The 21,826-nt window shown below is 40.5% G+C and overlaps 1 protein-coding gene across 4 annotated transcripts in view; it reads right to left on the bottom strand.

Moving 5' to 3' along the window:
• Positions 1-21,826, bottom strand: part of PHF3 (PHD finger protein 3) — a 588,626-nt gene that overhangs the window by 230,508 nt on the left and 336,292 nt on the right. For all 4 annotated transcript variants that reach the window (XM_053710410.1, XM_053710412.1, XM_053710411.1 and 1 more), the window contains exons 9-10: positions 7,084-7,240; positions 1,981-2,097 (exon numbers count right to left, since the gene is read on the bottom strand). In XM_053710410.1, coding sequence (XP_053566385.1) covers positions 1,981-2,097; positions 7,084-7,240 — 274 coding nt within the window. The remainder of the gene's footprint in view (positions 1-1,980; positions 2,098-7,083; positions 7,241-21,826) is intronic.

The raw sequence follows: 21,826 nt of genomic DNA, 5'->3' as shown, positions 1-21,826 counted from the left end.
CTCAGATGGCCGAGAAACAGCAATATGATCTTAACTACTCCGGTTAAAATCATAAGAAAAACTCTGGTAGATTCTTCTTCAAACTCTGCCAGAGAGGTAATAACACGCTCCGGTGCTATTGTAAAATAACAAACTTTTGATTGAAGTTCTAAAAACTAAGTATAATCACCATAGTCCTCTCACACCTCCTATCTAGTCTTTGGGTGCAAGAGAATGACTGGAGGTGACGTAGAGGGGAGGAGCTATATAGCAACTCTGCTGGGTGAATCCTCTTGCACTTCCTGTAGGGGAGCAGATAATATCCCAGAAGTAATGATGACCCGTGGACTGATCACACATAACAGAAGAAAAGTGTACTGCGCCTTTAAATAATAAAAGCGCAACAATTTTTCTGTTATCTCAAAAACAACGTTTGCAGCAATAAAAACTGTCTTTATGTGCCCAAAATAGCTTAATAATATTGCACCACTTTGCTTAGATATGTTATATATCAAATTATATAGAATTTATCAGATAAAATAACTTTTTAGCAATTCAGGCTCCTGCACCTCGCCACAGCTCTGCTGCGACGCCTACCTGCCCCCAGAACACACTGTCTCTGATTGAGTAGCTCCTAAGTCTCTTTGCTTGGCAAAAACAACTTAGGCCCCACCGGAGCCCAGGACCTTGCTGTCTATCCGATCCAGATGATACTGTGCAGCTGAGCGTGGGAAATTAGGCCCCGCCCACCGTGGGCGTAACTCTAGCTCGACTGAGACTCGCATGGGTAGCAAAAAGAAACAAACATGTGTAACAAGTGTAACTTCATTAAATAACACTGCACTCCCTCAGGCCAGTGATAATAAAATGAAAATGACAGCCCTTAAGCAAACCGCATCTCCCAGCGTCTAGCCCATACTGAATATACCTTAAAGATATATTTAGACATATTTAGCAATCAATATAAAGGGAATTCCAGGTACACCATTTCCATACATATAGTGCATACTGATTACCCCTTCCCAGATAGGGAATAATGTCAGCCTGTTCTGATGCATCAGTTCTCCCCAGAAACAAATGACTGAACATACCTCAATGCTGCTTGTAGCATGACACGGTTCTCCACACTGAAGATATTTCTTTTACACTACCTTCAACTGCTCTGTGGAAACCAGCAGGATCTTAGGAAATGTTTGCTAAGATCATCAACATCAGGGCAGAAAAATAAAATGTCTCCACTCCTCTTAGGAATTAAGTGACTGACGATTCCTCCCTGAGAAAAATAGTACTCACTGGCACCATTTTAAAATAAAAAACTTCTTGATTGAAGAATCTAAACTAACACCTCACTTTACCGCTTCCTATCACTAACACAGGCAAAGAGAATGACTGGAGTGGGAGGGAAGGGAGGAGCTATATATACAGCTCTGCTGTGGTGCTCTTTGCCACTTCCTGCTGAACAGGAGGCGTAATCCCATAAGGATGAAATCCGTGGACTCGTCATATCTTGTAAAAGAAAAAAATGTAATCACCAATTATAAGTCCAGGGAGTGTGGATCTTTCCTTCATCATGTGCTTAGAGGAATATGGCTGCACCTCACTGACGAGGCCCAGAAGAGGCCGAAACGATCGTCTGGGGTTGTCGTTTTCCTTGTTCAGAGGCGAATTGCCTGGTATTTTGGGGCTGGACTGGCCATGTCGGCGGGATCAGACTGATATACTACAGGAAAGTTTTCCTCTGTGAACAGCACAATTGGGCAGAAAGAAGCTACTTCCAGGTGGTAACTGGGCCATAGAACAAGCTGCTGTTCGTTCCTGGCCGACTGCTTCTCTTTCTGTTTTGTATTTATTGATATATATATATATATATATATATATATATATATATATATATATAACATAATGTTTCAGAGAAGTGGACAGTATACACTCAGCTAACTGAAAAAAAAGTGTAAAATAAAATTAGATGTAAGCTATTTTTTAATAATAACTATATATTACATGTCTGTTTTCTCTCTGTCTCCAAGCCGCAAGTTCTCTGGAAGCTAACTCCTCTGGGCTCATCTTGATTAAATGCTCAGGAGTGATTTCTCCTTTCAAAACTCTCTTGTATAATACCTGGAAAAAATATTGGAAAATGCATTAATTTTTGCATAAACTAAAAATAGGGTTTAGTAATTTTTTTCAGTTGTGAAGCACAATTACATACACAGATAAATCCAGAAAACCGCACTCCCACGTATTTTCACAACACTAGCGCCTAGATTTAGAGTTCTGCGGCCAAAGGGGTGCGTTAGCTACGCATGCTTTTTTTCCCACGCACCTTTTAAATACCGCTGGTATTTAGAGTTCACAGAATGGCTGGGTTTTCAGTGCGTTAGGCTCCAAAAAGGGAGCGTAGAGCATAATTTAACGCCACTGCAACTCTCGATACCAGCGGTGCTTACAGACGCGGCCAGCTTCAAAAACGTGCTCGTGCAGGATTCCCCCATAGAAAACAATGGGGCTGTTTGAGCTGAAAAAAAACCTAACACCTGCAAAAAAGCCGCGTTCAGCTCCATTGTTTTCTATGGGGAAACACTTCCTATGTCTGCACCTAACACCCTAACATGTACCCCGAGTCTAAACACCCCTAACCTTACACTTATTAACCTCTAATCTGCCGCCCCCGCTATCGCTGACACCTGCATATTTTTTTAACCCCTAATCTGCCGCTCCGTAAACCGCCGCTACTTACATTATCCCTATGTACCCCTAATCTGCTGCCCCTAACACCGCCGACCCCTATATTATATTAATTAACCCCTAATCTGCCCCCCACAGCATCGCCTCCACCTGCCTACACTTATTAACCCCTAATCTGCCGACCGGACCGCGCCGCTATTATAATAAAGTTATTAACCCCTAATCCGCCTCACTCCCGCCTCAATAACCCTATAATAAATAGTATTAACCCCTAATCTGCCCTCCCTAACATCGCCGACACCTAACTTCAAACATTAACCCCTAATCTGCCGACTGGAGCTCACCGCTATTCTAATAAATGTATTAACCCCTAAAGCTAATTCTAACCCTAACCCTAACACCCCCCTAAGTTAAATATAATTTAAATCTAACAAAATAAACTAACTCTTATTAAATAAATTATTCCTATTTAAAGCTAAATACTTACCTGTAAAATAAACCCTAATATAGCTACAATATAAATTATAATTATATTATAGCTATTTTAGGATTTATATTTATTTTACAGGTAACTTTGTATTTATTTTAACCAGGTACAATAGCTATTAAATAGTTAAGAACTATTTAATAGCTAAAATAGTTAAAATAATTCCAAAATTACCTGTAAAATAAATCCTAACCTAAGTTACAATTAAACCTAACACTACATGATCAATAAATTAATTAAATAAAATACCTACAATTAAACCTATCACTACACTATCAATAAATTAATTAAATACAATATCTACAAATAAATACAATGAAATAAACTAACTAAAGTACAAAAAATAAAAAAGAACTAAGTTACAAAAAATAAAAAAATATTTACAAACATTAGAAAAATATTACAACAATTTTAAACTAATGACACCTACTCTAAGCCCCCTAATAAAATAACAAAGCCCCCCAAAATAAAAAAATGCCCTACCCTATTCTAAATTAAAAAAGTTCAAAGCTCTTTTACCTTACCAGCCCTGAACAGGGCCCTTTGCGGGGCATGCCCCAAAGAATTCAGCTCTTTTGCCTGTAAAAAAAACACATACAATACCCCCCCACCCCAACATTACAACCCACCACCCACATACCCCTAATCTAACCCAAACCCCCCTTAAATAAATCTAACACTAAGCCCCTGAAGATCTTCCTACCTTATCTTCATCATACCAGGTTCACCGATCCGTCCTCGGAAGTCTTGATCCAAGCCTCGGAAGTGTTGATCCAAGCCCAAGCGGGGGGCTGAAGAGTGACGTCCATCCTCGGGCTGAAGTCTGGATCCAAGCGGCAGGCTGAAGAACTCCATCATCGGGCTGAAGTCGGAAGTCCATCATCGGGATGAAGTCTTCTATCAAGCCTCATCTTCAATCTTCTTTCTTCTGGAGCGGAGCGGAGCCATCTTCTTTCCAACCGACGCGGATCCAACCTCTTCAACCGACGCCTACTCGCCGAATGACGGTTCCTTTAAATGACGTCATCCAAGATGGCGTCCCTCGAATTCAGATTGGCTGATAGGATTCTATCAGCCAATCGGAATTAAGGTAGGAAAATTCTGATTGGCTGATGGAATCAGCCAATCAGAATCAAGTTCAATCCGATTGGCTGATCCAATCAGCCAATCAGATTGAGCTCGCATTCTATTGGCTGTTCCGATCAGCCAATAGAATGCAAGCTCAATCTGATTGGCTGATTGGATCAGCCAATCGGATTGAACTTGAATCTGATTGGCTGATTCCATCAGCCAATCAGAATATTCCTACCTTAATTCCGATTGGCTGATAGAATCCTATCAGCCAATCGGAATTCGAGGGACGCCATCTTGGATGACGTCATTTAAAGGAACCGTCATCGGCGAGTAGGCGTCGGTTGAAGAGGTTGGATCCGCGTCGGTTGGAAAGAAGATGGCTCCGCTCCGCTCCAGAAGAAAGAAGATTGAAGATGAGGCTTGATAGAAGACTTCATCCCGATGATGGACTTCCGACTTCAGCCCGATGATGGAGTTCTTCAGCCGCCGCTTGGATCCAGACTTCAGCCCGAGGATGGATGTCACTCTTCAGCCCCCCGCTTGGGCTTGGATCAACACTTCCGAGGCTTGGATCAACACTTCCGAGGATGGATCGGTGAACCTGGTATGGTGAAGATAAGGTAGGAAGATCTTCAGGTGCTTAGTGTTAGGTTTATTTAAGGGGGGTTTGGGTTAGATTAGGGGTATGTGGGTGGTGGGTTGTAATGTTGGGGGGGGGGTATTGTATGTGTTTTTTTTTACAGGCAAAAGAGCTGAATTCTTTGGGGCATGCCCCGTAAAGGGCCCTGTTCAGGGCTGGTAAGGTAAAAGAGCTTTGAACTTTTTAAATTTAGAATAGGGTAGGGTATTTTTTTATTTTGGGGGGCTTTGTTATTTTATTAGGGGGCTTAGAGTAGGTGTAATTAGTTTAAAATTGTAATATTTTTCTAATGTTTGTAAATATTTTTTTTATTTTTAGTTAGTTTATTTTATTGTATTTATTTGTAGATATTGTATTTAATTAATTTATTGATAGTGTAGTGTTAGGTTTAATTGTAGATAATTGTAGGTATTTTATTTAATTAATTTATTGATCGTGTAGTGTTAGGTTTAATTGTAACTTAGGTTAGGATTTATTTTACAGGTAATTTTGGAATTATTTTAACTATTTTAGCTATTAAATATTTCTCAACTATTTAATAGCTATTGTACCTGGTTAAAATAAATACAAAGTTACCTGTAAAATAAATATAAATCCTAAAATAGCTATAATATAATTATAATTTATATTGTAGCTATATTAGGGTTTATTTTACAGGTAAGTATTTAGCTTTAAATAGGAATAATTTATTTAATAAGAGTTAATTTATTTCGTTAGATTTAAATTATATTTAACTTAGGGGGGTGTTAGTGTTAGGGTTAGACTTAGCTTTAGGATTTAATCCATTTATTACAGTAGCGGCGAGATTCGGTCGGCAGATTAGGGGTTAATAATTGAAGTTAGGTGTCGGCGATGTTAGGAAGGGCAGATTAGGGGTTAATACTATTTATTATAGGGTTATTGAGGCGGGAGTGAGACGGATTAGGGGTTAATAACTTTATTATAGTAGCGGTGCGGTCCGCTCGGCAGATTAGGGGTTAATAAGTGTAGGCAGGTGGAGGCGACGTTGAGGGGGGCAGATTAGGGGTTAATAAATATAATATAGGGGTCGGCGGTGTTAGGGGCAGCAGATTAGGGGTACATAAGTATAACGTAGGTGGCGGCGCTTTGCGGTCGGCAGATTAGGGGTTAATTATTGTAGGTAGCTGGCGGCGACGTTGTGGGGGGCAGGTTAGGGGTTAATAAATATAATATAGGGGTCGGCGGTGTTAGGGGCAGCAGATTAGTGGTACATAAGTATAACGTAGGTGGCGGTCGGCAGATCAGGGGTTAAAAAAATGTAATTGAGTGGCGGCGATGTGGGGAGACCTCGGTTTAGGGGTACATAGGTAGTTTATGGGTGTTAGTGTACTTTAGAGCACAGTAGTTAAGAGCTTTATAAACCGGCGTTAGCCCAGAAAGCTCTTAACTACTGACTTTTTTTCTGCGGCTGGAGTTTTGTCGTCAGATTTCTAACGCTCACTTCAGCCACGACTCTAAATACCGGCGTTAGAAAGATCCCACTGAAAAGATAGGATACGCAAATGACGTAAGGGGATCTGCGGTATGGAAAAGTCGCGGCTGTAAAGTAAGCGTTAGACCCTTTAATGACTGACTCTAAATACCGGCGGTAGCCCAAAACCAGCGTTAGGAGCCTCTAACGCTGGTTTTGACGGCTACCGCCCAACTCTAAATCTAGGCCTTAGTTTTTAACCCCTGCAAATAGGGGGTGAACATGCAAATGAGACTTCTATTTTTATTCAGGGTTTCCCTTACACACGTGTAGAGCTATTTTAAAACACAACATATATCAGAAATGTCCTTCCACAAATACACATACACACCCATACGCCTTTATTGTGAGGATTTAGCGTTAAACACCCCTTCCTTTAACTCCAAAAAGTCACAATAAAAGATGTGAAGAACTATATGATTAAAATCATTATAAAGAACATTTACAGCACACAATATAAAGGGCATCCACAAAAAAAATTCAAGAGGGGGGAAGGTGCAAATAAATAAAATGCACTGAACATAATATTAGTTGAGAATGTCTCACTTTTGGTTAGCCATTTTATTACAGTTGATTAGAGAGCTAAAGGTTTATTTTTAATCATTTGCATGTCCTAACCCAGAATCTCTGCCTGCAGTGGCAGTAGCACATATGCACAAACCACTGTGGGAAATCCTGCTAAAAATAAATATATTAAACATGTTAACACATTCTAAAAGAACTTACGTTGTTTTTAGGATCTTTAAGGTTAAACATTAAGCTTCTATACTTGTTTTTATATTTCAAATCAGTGTCCCGGTAAAATGAAAACAATTCTTTTTCTACTCTGGAAGAAACTTTTGTTGCCCTTTCCTCAGGAATCTTTGAACTTGATTCTGAAAGTCTAGTAAAAAAAAATGGTATTGTTAGTATATTACTGACAAAATACATACATTGTATTGCACAGATGTACTCAAAAGCATGTGCAAAGCTTTAAAGGGACATGAAACCCAAAACATGATAAAGCATACAATTTTAAACAACTTTCAAATTCACCCCTATTAACAAATTTGCTTCATTCTTTTAAAATCATTTGTTGAAGGAACAGCAGTGTACTAGCATGAGCTAGTTAAAAATATCCGGTTAACCAATGACAAGAGGCATATATTTTCACCCACCAATTAGTTGCTATCTCCCAGTAATGCTTTAAGGCTCCTTGGTATCCTTGTTGAAAAACACATCAAGGTAGGCTAAGTGAGCAAAGCAAATTAGACAATAGAAGTAAATTGAAAAGTTGCTTAAAATTGCATGCTCTATCTGAATCTTGAATAAAAACTTTTTTGGGTTTCATGTTCATGTTTAAGTGCATTTTATTAAGATTTTTATCAGTCATGATATATTATATAGAAATGGTCAACACACTGTTAGGCAAACAATGCCTGTGGGGTAAAAAATAATTTTAAAGTGCATACGATTAAACTGCTGTCCTGGATTTAAAAAACAAAAGAACACAACCAGCTTTACGAGTTATAAATCCCAAGGCCATAGGTGTGTTTTAAATTCTGATACTCCAGTGGCCCCAAAACAGAAGCTCTGTACTTATATGGGTAAAAATATTCCTTTTGTTTTTGCCCTCTAAAAACAGTTTGCAAAAACATAAATTATGTTTACCTGATCATTTTCTTTTCTTCAGATGGAAAGAGTCCACAGCTGCATTCATTACTTTTGGGAATTCAGAACCTGGCCACCAGGAGGAGGCAAAGACACCCCAGCCAAAGGCTTAAATACTCCTCCCACTCCCCTTATCCCCCAGTCATTCTGCCGAGGAACAAGGAATATCTTGTGAAAAGGTGCCAGAAGAACAAAATTTACGGCTGCCCCGCATAAAAACACGGACGGGAAGCTGTGGACTCTTTCCATCTGAAGAAAAGAAAATTATCAGGTAAGCATAATTTATGTTTTTCTTCATAAATGGAAAGAGTCCACAGCTGCATTAATTACTTTTGGGAAAACAATACCCAAGCTATAGAGGACACTGAATGCAAAAACGGGAGGGTACAAGAGGCGGCCCATTCTAAAGGGCACCAGGCCTGAAAAACCTTAGCCAACAAAATCCCGCTACGTCCGAAGCCGAGAACAACTTTGAAAAAGAGGAAAAGACCCAAGGACAGTGACCCACAGATAGTCCACAAGCCTTGCTAGAGACCGCAGGAACTAGACTCGACTGAGTCACCGTCGCCCAGCACAGTCGGTCTCCAACAACACGCCCGTTACTAAAGAAAGGGAACAAGCTACCGTAATCTTCCACAGAGAAGGAAAGAGACAGAGAAAATATGAATGTACTTGTAAAGCGCAGCTAATCCCCCTTAAGAGACTCAAGGCGCTACTCATCATATAAACCTCGAAAGGAGGAAGGCTGAGTAGACCTCGCCGGGGATCGACTTGCAACACCCGGGTTGCTACAGTGCAGAGTGGCCACAGTGCATTAGTATGCTGAGCTAGCTGTCCAGCTAGCATAAGGAACTCCAGACCAACAGAGACACACCAGTCTCAAAGAACAAGGGGAGGCAACGCCCAGACCCCAGAAAAACAGAAACCACGGGATAAGGCCGGGAGTCTGAAACAGAGAAGATTTTCCCCCAACACAGAGCAACTGCACTCTAAAAAGCAACTGAAGACAAAGGTCCCCAAGTCGCAAAAGGTAGCTCAGAATACCGAAATATTCAGGAATGAAACCTTGTGCAGCAAGCTCAGAAAGGTCCGATGAACAACACCTGAAGCAAAAACACTGCACGCTGCAGTCATCTAAAAATGACTCTGAAACTTAAATACTGCAGGGCAAGCAGAAAGCAGCTGAAGATAGTATCCTTCAGATTGCTAAGTATCCACTAACCAGTGGATAACGTCGCAGGCTATCTAAGAGCCGCCAGTCCTTCCCACAAATCCTGAACATGGAGAAAGGAGAAACCTCAAGAGGCTTACCGTACCTCGAATGCTCCGAGGACGAATTTAGCAGAGCAACAGATCTCAGATCGGACCAGCCCAAGCGACAGACATTTCTGATAAACAGGGGGGACAGAAAGACCCCAACCACAAGACCCCAGGGAATGGAAAGCAAAAAAAGGAGGAACTCACTTACCCCAACAGAGCTCGGGTGCCAACCCAATCCGCTCCTTCAAAATAAGGCACACCCCAAGGAGAACCCCCTGGGACCTGGAACAGAGAAAAGTGTAACAGATCCGAAGGAAGACATGCCATAGCTCTCTTAGACAGTCTCTTCGTAGAGAGATCAAATGTCAACAGGTGGAACAGAGCCCACAGAGCAGCAGATGTTGCCCCTTACAGAGATAAACCACCTGATCCAACCTCCTACACACAGGGCAGGACAAAGACCCTCCAGGGCAAGGAACCCCAGCTCATAAGGAAGACAAACTATCCCCTCAAAAGGGAAGGGCACAGATAAGAACAGCATACATGTCCACAAGACATGAAGCCATAGTATGATCAAAACACGGACCGAATGAAAAAATCATCCAGACACCACTGTTGACCCAACAGAGAAAAAACTCCCCATGAAGAGGAGCACACTCCATCCGAAGGACAAGTCAGGCCTTAAAGTGGATAACCAGTACCCGAAGGTAGATGTGAACACTGGCCTTCCTGCTTGCAAGCCCAATGAGCTAGTCCCTATGTCGAAACATAGGGTACCTGAAAAAACTGGGTCGTCCCGAACCAGTCCACAGGATCATAAGTCTCCAGATATCCAAGAAGGATCCAAGACAAGAACCCGGGACTCGTCCTAGAACGAACGAAACCCCCAGGAAAAACAAGAGACCCCGTCTGAAGCAATCAGACCTCACAGGTGATGAGAACTGGGAAACCCGGAGAACGGGTACAGGAAGAACGGGTACAGGACCCACTTGTAATTCCCAGCCCAAAGGGAAGAGAACACACTTAGCCAGAGGTCAACACCCCCCCCCCCCCAACAAGGTGCTAGGCCAAGACAAAGTCACGCAATTTCTCTAGAGCCCAAAGGCCCCAAGGGAAACACTAAGGGAAAAGAGAACGAGAAAAGAGTCACCCGAAAGAGAGTAGAAGAAAAGCTAATCTCCATAATCCTTTCAGATTAACGTTCCAGAGGACCACACCCAAGGGAGAAGAATGCAAAGCATCCCGAACCCAGGCAGAAAAACATCCCCTAAGCAAAAAGCTTGGAAAAAGAGACAACACCTCCTATCGCCCCTGATATGGAGATGACTAACTCCCGAAGGAAGACAGAGCCTCATGGCCTTCACTTCCTAATTAAGCGGCCAAAGCTGCCAGAAAAAACAGACGAAGTCCAGAAAGTCTCGACCCAAACGAAGAGAACCTCTAAAAGGAACAACTCCTAAAAGGACTCTTCCAAAGAGACCATGAAAGGCAAAACCGTAAGAACGGCGATATGAAGGACCTAAATCCTCCAAGCCTCCAACCCACAACAGGAAGGAACACTCTAGTTCCCGGAAAAAGCGGAAACGACTGATCATGATGCCGCGGATCTCAACTGAATCCCGGCCCACTAGATTGAAAGGCGAATGAGGACTGAACTAATCCCCCATGCCCCTAAGCAACCACGGACCCTCAAGTCCTCTCAGGATGCTAATTGAAACTTGTAAAATAAAACAAGAAAACAACACAAATCATATTGTGATCACTAGGTGCCCTCACCGGACCAACCAGACATAAAAAGGCCTCAAAGACAGAAGGATTTGTACCCAGTCAGCCTGAAACCAAGGGCCCCAGCACTGTCAAGGACACATAGAGTCTCCCCCGAGATGGAGGGATAAAGAACAGTCAGACAGACTTTTGTAAACAGTGTGACCACAAAATCGCCAGTATCAATTCCAGAGAAGAAAGTTCCCGAAGGAAACATCACACCACAACCTGAGCTTCAGACCAAAAAAAAATCATCCTCACCGGATGAAGATAAAATATAAGGCAACCCTTAGGTTATCGCCCAGGAAGAACAGACAGCCCCACAGGACCAGCCCAACAGGGGTCCAAGACTTACAAGCTCGGAACTGGAACAGGATACACAAATAAAGACTATAATAAGATTACTTTATCCCCTTATGTCTATGCATGCAAGCCAGTTGAAGAATAAGACTGAGAATCCCCAGACCCATTAAGAGTGGGATCCAGCAGCGCCAAAAACGTGCCTTAGTAGAATACGAAGGCGCGCCAGTCTATAACGAAAGGCGCAACATACCTCCGCCGGGACAAAAGAAAACACCGGCCCCGAAGGTTGACCCCATGAGGCCTCAGGGGCAGTCGCTCCCCCGGCGGTTTGAACAGGACCAGGCGATCCCACCCCTGACGAGCCCCGGTTAACAAAACACGAACAATATCGTAAGCACACTCCCGGGAGGTGAAGATATGGCCATGTGAAACCGTGTCGTAACCTCTGGTGGGAACAGACCACACTCCATAGAAGGATAAGTAGTGTTTGGGTTACCTGCATGTGTAGAAATAGTTGGTGGTAGGGAACTCGTCTCGTGGGAAATAGAATCCCCAGAGGCGGATGGCTCAGTGGGCACCTGATTCCCTGATCCCGAGGAACAGAGCACTCTAAAATGGAATTCAGAACATAACTTATGGGCATGTATCAAACAGGCCAATTCATATTCTTCACAAGAAGTAGAGTCTGAATCAGAGACATCAATCTCCAAAAAATCAGAATCCTCCATAACTGGGACACTGAATAAAAAATGGACCATTAAGAAAAATCTAAACGGCACCTTAAACCCCCAAAGGCTGGGGCACTCACCACCTCCAGAGAACAGACCACACTCCATAGAAGGATAAGTAGTGTTTGGATTACCTGCATGCATAGTAAGAGTTGGTGGAAGGGAACTCGTCTCGATGGAAATAGAATCCCCAGAGGCAGAAGGCTCAGTGGGCACCTGATTCCCCGATCCCGAGGAACAGAGCACTCTAAAATGTTATTCGGAACATAAGTTATGGACATGTATCAAACGGGCCAATTCATATTCTTCACAAGAAGTAGCGTGTGAATCAGAGACATCCGTCTCCAAAAAATCAGAATCCTCCATAACTGGGACACTGAATAAAAAATGGACCAATAAGAAAAATTTAAACGGCACCTTACACCCCCAATGGCTGGGGCACTCACCACCTCCAGAGAACCAGACAACAGCGGACCAGGATTTCTCCGTCGCCACACGGTCAGGAATGCGGAAATGGAGTCACAAGGTAAAACGTGCAATCCATGCAAAAGCACGCCCAACTGTAAAGGCCGCGTCACTAGACATAGGCCGTTATGTTCCAAAATAGCCATGAGCTGAAGCAACACTACACAGTAGCAGACAGAATCACATAACAAACATGATTATAAACCCCCTGTTCAATAACCCCTCTCAGGAGATATTAACCCTTGATTCCTAGATACAAAAAGGAGCCTCACAGAGACCCTATGTTAAAGTTATCCCAGAAAGGTTGTAGCCCCTCTCGGATAAACAGCTGTAATTACAATACATCCATGATGAAAGAAAAATGAAACAATATTACTGGAATCTACGCCGTGGAACAGGAACACGGCCCTTCAAGTGTGACAGATAGTAGCATCCCTTCTGCCATGGACTTGAGAGGAAAAAAAGCAGGCAGAGAAACTCGTCAATATGAGTCAAGATGGTTTTGAAGAAAGACTCTCCATGCATCTCCGGACTCTAACTTTCACCCATGCTCTCACTGAGAGGCTGACAGGACTACTTAAAATTCCAGTCCCATGCCGAAGAGTACTACCCTCCATAAGAAACTATCGAAAACTTCTGACACTTCTCAGCCAACCTCCTGGGACGAAAGGCAAAGAATGACTGGGGAATGAGGGGAGTGGGAGGAGTATTTAAGCCTTTGGCTGGGGTGTCTTTGCCTCCTCCTGGTGGCCAGGTTCAGAATTCCCAAAAGTAATGAATGCAGCTGTGGACTCTTTCCATTTATGAAAAAAAAAAAAAAAAAAAAAATTCATGTTGACAGAATTTGTCAACATTAGTGATAAGAAATGTTGCCAGTAGAAAGCATTTCACAGTGACCATATTATTATTGTTATTGTTGTTTAAAAAAGAGCTGCCAAGTTTTGTAGCACTGGGTACACAGAAACAAACAAAAAAAAAATACAGTTGGGGTCCGTTTGTGACGCTGTGACAGGAGTAGAAAGGACTCACAGTGGATATGGTTTCCTGTGGTTTGCTCTATGAATGAGCGTTACCCCGCAAAGATGTCCATGACACAGGCCTTTCTTTTATTCTTCTCTTCTCAGTGTGCTGGATTTGTGAAGACAGACTCAGGTGGGTAAGCTGATTGTTTGTTTATCTCCAATAATCCAAGAGATTTCTTTTGGATATGTGCTATTGACAATTGGTTACAATTACTTTTTAGCACACATTGTACCCTCAGTGGATGGGTCATAGTTATCGGTAAAAGGTTCATCACCAGATAAGGTACTGTACCAGAGCACTGAGTTCCAATTTAGGATCAGATTAAAAGTGGGGCTCTATTTAGCACTTTCGTTCGCGCACAATATTACAAAATAAAAGTAACTTCAACACTACGGATACCGTGACAGCATTAATTTTCTTTCTTTGGCTTTATTTTTGTTAAATAAATCATGACACGGTGTAATATGTCATGTGTTGTTGTTCATCTGAGGTTGTATTTACTTGTATTTTGTCATTTTAAGACCTGCTAAGGACCAGATAATTGTTATGTCCTGATACAGAAAAAACATAGAATTCAAATAGGGTGTACTTTATTTATATATATATATATATATATATATATATATATATATATATATATATATATATATATATATATACTCCTTGCAAACAAATGCACTCACAGGTCTTTCTTAAGGTGAAAAACAAAGCTTTCTTTAATGTAACGTTTTCAGGGATTTCCTCCCCTTCATCAGCATAACAAAATGAGGCAAAAACATTCAAATTTATATACATAAATGCAATCAACAAATAACTCATACCTGTGTCCACTCAGTGAAAATTTGCGGCAAACTTCTATGTGGAACGCATAGCTTGCGTTCCACCTGTGCTAAACCGGAAGTATCAATCTGTGACACTTCCGGTAAATAAAGTCAAATAATATATACTTGTGTCTGTATTTATCTAAAGTAAATATGCTTATCTTTATAACATGTGTACGGGTGTTCAAAATAACATAATTTATGTAAGAACTTATCTGATAAATTCATTTCTTTCATATTAGCAAGAGTCCATGAGCTAGTGACGTATGAGATATACATTCCTACCAGGAGGGGCAAAGTTTTCCAAACTTCAAAATGCCTATAAATACACCCCTCACCACACCCACAAATCAGTTTAACGAATAGCCAAGAAGTGGGGTGATAAGAAAAAAGTGCGAAAGCATAAAAAATAAGGAATTGGAATAATTGTGCTTTATACAAAAAAATCATAACCACCTAAAAAAGGGTGGGCCTCATGGACTCTTGCTAATATGAAAGAAATGAATTTATCAGGTAAGTTCTTACATAAAACATAATTTATGTAAGAACTTACCTGATAAATTCATTTCTTTCATATTAGCAAGAGTCCATGAGCTAGTGACGTATGGGATATACATTCCTACCAGGAGGGGCAAAGTTTCCCAAACCTCAAAATGCCTACAAATACACCCCTCACCACACCCACAAATCAGTTTAACGAATAGCCAAGAAGTGGGGTGATAAGAAAAAAGTGCGAAGCATAAATATAAGGAATTGGAATAATTGTGCTTTATACAAAAAAATCATAACCACCACAAAAAAGGGTGGGCCTCATGGACTCTTGCTAATATGAAAGAAATTAATTTATCAGGTAAGTTCTTACATAAATTATGTTTTCTTTCATGTAATTAGCAAGAGTCCATGAGCAAGTGACGTATGGGATAATGAATACCCAAGATGTGGATCTTCCACGCAAGAGTCACTAGAGAGGGAGGGATAAAATAAAGACAGCCAATTCCGCTGAAAAAAATCCACACCCAAAAATAAAGTTTAAATCTTATAAAAGAAAAAAACTGAAAATATAAGCAGAAGATTCAAACTGAAACAGCTGCCTGAAGTACTTTTCTACCAAAAACAGCTTCAGAAGAAGAAAACACATCAAAATGGTAAAATTTAGTAAAAGTATGCAAAGAAGACCAAGTTGCTGCTTTGCAAATCTGATCAACCGAAGCTTCATTCCTAAATGCCCAGGAAGTAGAAACTGACCTAGTAGAATGAGCTGTAATCCTTTGAGGCGGAGTTTTACCCGACTCAACATAATCATGATGAATTAAAGATTTCAACCAAGATGCCAAAGAAATGGCAGAGGCCTTCTGACCTTTCCTAGAACCGGAAAAGATAACAAATAGACTAGAAGTCTTTCTGAAATTCTTAGTAGCTTCAACATAATATTTCAAAGCTCTAACTACATCCAAAGAATGCAATGATTTCACCTTAGAATTCTTAGGATTAGGACATAATGAAGGAACCACAATTACTCTAGCAGATAATTCAGAAACTCTTCTGGCAGAAGAGATGGCCAAAAGGAACAAAACTTTCCAAGAAAGTAATTTAATGTCCAATGAATGCATAGGTTCAAACGGAGGAGCTTGAAGAACCCCCAGAACCAAATTCAAACTCCAAGGAGGAGAAATTGACTTAATAACAGGTTTTATACGAACCAAAGCTTGTACAAAACAATGAATATCAGGAAGATTAGCAATCTTTCTGTGAAAAAGAACAGAAAGAGCAGAGATTTGTCCTTTCAAGGAACTTGCAGACAAACCTTTATCCAAACCATCCTGAAGAAACTGTAAAATTCTCGGAATTCTAAAAGAATGCCAGGAAAAATGATGAGAAAGACACCAAGAAATATAAGTCTTCCAGACTCTATAATATATCTCCCTAGATACGGATTTACGGTGGGAATCTCACCTCCTGAGATTCCCAAACCCCTTGTGCCGTCAGAGACCCCCAAACAGCTCCCCAACCTGTAAGACTTGCATCTGTTGAAATTACAGTCCAGGTCGGAAGAACAAAAAAAGCCCCCTGAACTAAACAATGGTGATCTGTCCACCACATCAGAGAGTGTCGTACAATCGGTTTTAAAGATATTAATTGAGATATCTTTGTGTAATCCCTGCACCACTGGTTCAGCATACAGAGCTGAAGAAATTGCATGTGAAAACGAGCAAAGGGGATCGCGTCCGATGCAGCAGTCATAAGACCTAGAATTTCCATGCATAAGGCTACCGAAGGGAATGATTGTGACTGAAGGTTTCGACAAGCGGATATCAATTTTAGATGTCTCTTGTCTGTCAAAGACAGAGTCATGGACACTGAATCTATCTGGAAAAAAAAAAAAGGTTACCCTTGTCTGAGGAATCAATGAATTTTTTGGTAAATTGATCCTCCAACCATGATCTTGAAGAAACAACACAAGTCGATTCGTATGAGATTCTGCTAAATGTGAAGACTGAGCAAGTACCAAGATATCGTCCAAATAAGGAAATACCACAATACCCTGTTCTCTGATTACAGACAGAAGGGCACCAAGAACCTTTGTAAAAATTCTTGGAGCTGTTGCTAGGCCAAACGGTAGAGCCACAAACTGGTAATGCTTGTCTAGGAAAGAGAATCTCAGAAACTGATAGTGATCTGGATGAATCGGAATATTCAGATATGCATCCTGTAAATCTATTGTAGACATATAATGCCCTTGCTGAACAAAAGGCAGGATAGTCCTTACAGTTACCATTTTGAATGTTGGTATCCTTACATAACGATTCAATATTTTTAGATCCAGAACTGATCTGAAGGAATTCTCCTTCTTTGGTACAATCAAGAGATTTGAATAAAACCCCAGCCCCTGTTCCAGAACTGGAACTGGCATAATTACTCCAGCCAACTCTAGATCTGAAACACAATTCAGAAATGCTTGAGCCTTCGCTGGGTTTACTGGGACACGGGAAAGAAAAAATCTCTTTGCAGGAGGCCTTATCTTGAAGCCAATTCTGTACCCTTCTGAAACAATGTTCTGAATCCAAAGATTGTGAACGGAATTGATCCAAATTTCTTTGAAAAAACGTAATCTGCCCCCTACCAGCTGAGCTGGAATGAGGGCCGCACCTTCATGTGGACTTAGGAGCTGGCTTTGGTTTTCTAAAAGGCTTGGATTTATTCCAGACTGGAGATGGTTTCCAAACTGATACCGCTCCTGAGGATGAAGGATCAGGCTTTTGTTCCTTGTTGTGACGAAAGGAACGAAAACGATTATTAGACCTAAATTTACCTTTAGATTTTTTATCCTGTGGTAAAAAAGTTCCTTTCCCTCCAGTAACAGTTGAGATAATAGAATCCAACTGAGAACCAAATAATTTATTACCCTGGAAAGAAAGGGAAAGCAGAGTAGACTTAGAAGACATATCAGCATTCCAAGTTTTAAGTCATAAAGCTCTTCTAGCTAAAATAGCTAGAGACATATACCTGACATCAACTCTAATGATATCAAAGATGGCATCACAAATAAAATTATTAGCATGTTGAAGATTAATAATGCTATGAGAATTATGATCTGTTACTTGTTGCGCTAAAGCTTCTAACCAAAAAGTTGAAGCTGCAGCAACATCTGCTAAAGATATAGCAGGTCTAAGAAGATTACCTGAACACAAGTAAGCTTTTCTTAGAAAGGATTCAATCTTCCTATCTAAAGGATCCTTAAAGGAAGTACCATAGATTTAGTATCAAGAGGACTAGAATCCTCTATTTCTAATGCAATTAGGACTTCTTTAAGTAAAGAATGAATAAATTCCATTTTAAATAAATATGAAGATTTATCAGCATCAACCTCTGAGACAGAATCCTCTGAACCAGAAGAACCATTATCAGAATCAGAATGATGATGTTCATTTAAAAATTAATCTGAAAAATGAGAAGTTTTAAAAGACTTTTTACGTTTACTAGAAGGAGGAATAACAGACATAGCCTTCTTAATGGATTTAGAAACAAAATCTCTTATGTTATCAGGAATACTCTGAGCATTAGATGTTGACGGAACAGCAACAGGTAATGTAACAGTACTAAAGGAAATATTATCTGCATTAACAAGTTTGTCATGACAATCAGTACAAACAACAGCTGGAGGAACAGATACCATAAGTTTACAGCAGATACACTTAGCTTTGGTAGATCCAGCACCAGGCAGCGATTTTCCAGAAGTATCTTCTGACTCAGTGTTAACGTGGGACATCTTGCAATATGTAATAGAAAAAGCAACATATAAAGCAAAATTGATCAAATTCCTTAAATGACAGTTTCAGGAATGGGAAAAAATGCCAGTGAACAAGCTTCTAGCAACCAGAAGCAATAAATAATGAGACTTAAATAATGTGGAGACAATAGTGACGCCCATATTTTTTTAGCGCCAAAAAAGACGCCCACATTATTTGGCGCCTAAATGCTTTTGGCGCCAAAAATGACGCCACATCCGGAACGGCGACACTTTTGGCGCAAAAAAACGTCAACAATGACGCAACTTCCGGCGACACGTATGACGCCGGAAACAGAAAAAAATTTTGTGCCAAAAAAGTCCGCGCCAAGAATCACCCAATAAAATGAAGCATTTTCAGCCCCCGCGAGCCTAACAGCCCACAGGGAAAAAAGTCAAATTTTAAGGTAAGAAAAAAATTGATTTATTCATATGCATTATCCCAAATATGAAACTGACTGTCTGAAATAAGGAACGTTGAACATCCTGAGTCAAGGCAAATAAATGTTTGAATACATATATTTAGAACTTTATAAAAAAGTGCCCAACCATAGCTTAGAGTGTCACATAAAATAAGACTTACTTACCCCAGGACACTCATCTACAAGTTGTAGAAAGCCAAACCAGTACTGAAACGGAAATCAGTAGAGGTAATGGTATATATAAGAGTATATCGTCGATCTGAAAAGGGAGGTAAGAGATGAATCTCTACGACCGATAACAGAGAACCTATGAAATAGACCCCATAGAAGGAGATCATTGAATTCAAATAGGCAATACTCTCCTCACATCCCTCTGACATTCACTGCACGCTGAGAGGAAAACCGGGCTCCAACCTGCTGCGGAGCGCATATCAACGTAGAATCTAGCACAAACTTACTTCACCACCTCCATAGGAGGCAAAGTTTGTAAAACTGATTTGTGGGTGTGGTGAGGGGTGTATTTGTAGGCATTTTGAGGTTTGGGAAACTTTGCCCCTCCTGGTAGGAATGTATATCCCATACGTCACTAGCTCATGGACTCTTGCTAATTACAAGAAAGAAATTATGTTTTCTTTCATGTAATTAGCAAGAGTCCATGAGCTAGTGACGTATGGGATAATGACTACCCAAGATGTGGATCTTCCACGCAAGAGTCACTAGAGAGGGAGGGATAAAATAAAGACAGCCAATTCCGCTGAAAATAATCCACACCCAAAATAAAGTTTAAATCTTATAATGAAAAAAACTGAAATTATAAGCAGAAGAATCAAACTGAAACAGCTGCCTGAAGTACTTTTCTACCAAAAACTGCTTCAGAAGAAGAAAACACATCAAAATGGTAGAATTTAGTAAAAGTATGCAAAGAAGACCAAGTTGCTGCTTTGCAAATCTGATCAACCGAAGCTTCATTCCTAAACGCCCAGGAAGTAGAAACTGACCTAGTAGAATGAGCTGTAATCCTTTGAGGCAGAGTTTTACCCGACTCGACATAAGCATGATGAATTAAAGATTTCAACCAAGATGCCAAAGAAATGGCAGAGGCCTTCTGACCTTTCCTAGAACCGGAAAAAATAACGAATAGACTAGAAGTCTTTCGGAAATTCTTAGTAGCTTCAACATAATATTTCAAAGCTCTAACTACATCCAAAGAATGCAATGATCTCTCCTTAGAATTCTTAGGATTAGGACACAATGAAGGAACCACAATTTCTCTACTAATGTTGTTAGAATTCACAACCTTAGGCAAAAATTTAAAAGAAGTTCGCAACACCGCCTTATCCTGATGAAAAATCAGAAAAGGAGACTCACAAGAAAGAGCAGATAATTCAGAAACTCTTCTAGCAGAAGAGATGGCCAAAAGAAACAAAACTTTCCAAGAAAGTAATTTAATGTCCAGTGAATGCATAGGTTCAAACGGAGGAGCTTGAAGAGCCCCTAGAACCAAATTCAAACTTCAAGGAGGAGAAATTGACTTAATAACAGGTTTTATACGAACCAAACCAAACAAAAAACGTCAAAAATGACGCAACTTCCGGCGACACGTATGACGCCGGAAACAGAAAAAAATTTTGTGCCAAAAAAGTCCGCGCCAAGAATCACCCAATAAAATGAAGCATTTTCAGCCCCCGCGAGCCTAACAGCCCACAGGGAAAAAAGTCAAATTTTAAGGTAAGAAAAAAATTGATTTATTCATATGCATTATCCCAAATATGAAACTGACTGTCTGAAATAAGGAACGTTGAACATCCTGAGTCAAGGCAAATAAATGTTTGAATACATATATTTAGAACTTTATAAAAAAGTGCCCAACCATAGCTTAGAGTGAAAATAAAATAAGACTTACTTACCCCAGGACACTCATCTACAAGTTGTAGAAAGCCAAACCAGTACTGAAACGGAAATCAGTAGAGGTAATGGTATATATAAGAGTATATCGTCGATCTGAAAAGGGAGGTAAGAGATGAATCTCTACGACCGATAACAGAGAACCTATGAAATAGACCCCGTAGAAGGAGATCATTGAATTCAAATAGGCAATACTCTCCTCACATCCCTCTGACATTCACTGCACGCTGAGAGGAAAACCGGGCTCCAACCTGCTGCGGAGCGCATATCAACGTAGAATCTAGCACAAACTTACTTCACCACCTCCATAGGAGGCAAAGTTTGTAAAACTGATTTGTGGGTGTGGTGAGGGGTGTATTTGTAGGCATTTTGAGGTTTGGGAAACTTTGCCCCTCCTGGTAGGAATGTATATCCCATACGTCACTAGCTCATGGACTCTTGCTAATTACAAGAAAGAAATTATGTTTTCTTTCATGTAATTAGCAAGAGTCCATGAGCTAGTGACGTATGGGATAATGACTACCCAAGATGTGGATCTTCCACGCAAGAGTCACTAGAGAGGGAGGGATAAAATAAAGACAGCCAATTCCACTGAAAATAATCCACACCCAAAATAAAGTTTAAATCTTATAATGAAAAAAACTGAAATTATAAGCAGAAGAATCAAACTGAAACAGCTGCCTGAAGTACTTTTCTACCAAAAACTGCTTCAGAAGAAGAAAACACATCAAAATGGTAGAATTTAGTAAAAGTATGCAAAGAAGACCAAGTTGCTGCTTTGCAAATCTGATCAACCGAAGCTTCATTCCTAAACGCCCAGGAAGTAGAAACTGACCTAGTAGA

Source organism: Bombina bombina, chromosome 4, assembly GCF_027579735.1.
Source record: "Bombina bombina isolate aBomBom1 chromosome 4, aBomBom1.pri, whole genome shotgun sequence".
Lineage (NCBI taxonomy): Eukaryota > Metazoa > Chordata > Amphibia > Anura > Bombinatoridae > Bombina > Bombina bombina.
Note: the sequence above shows the minus strand (reverse complement) of the source record. Positions and strands in the feature narration are given on the sequence as shown.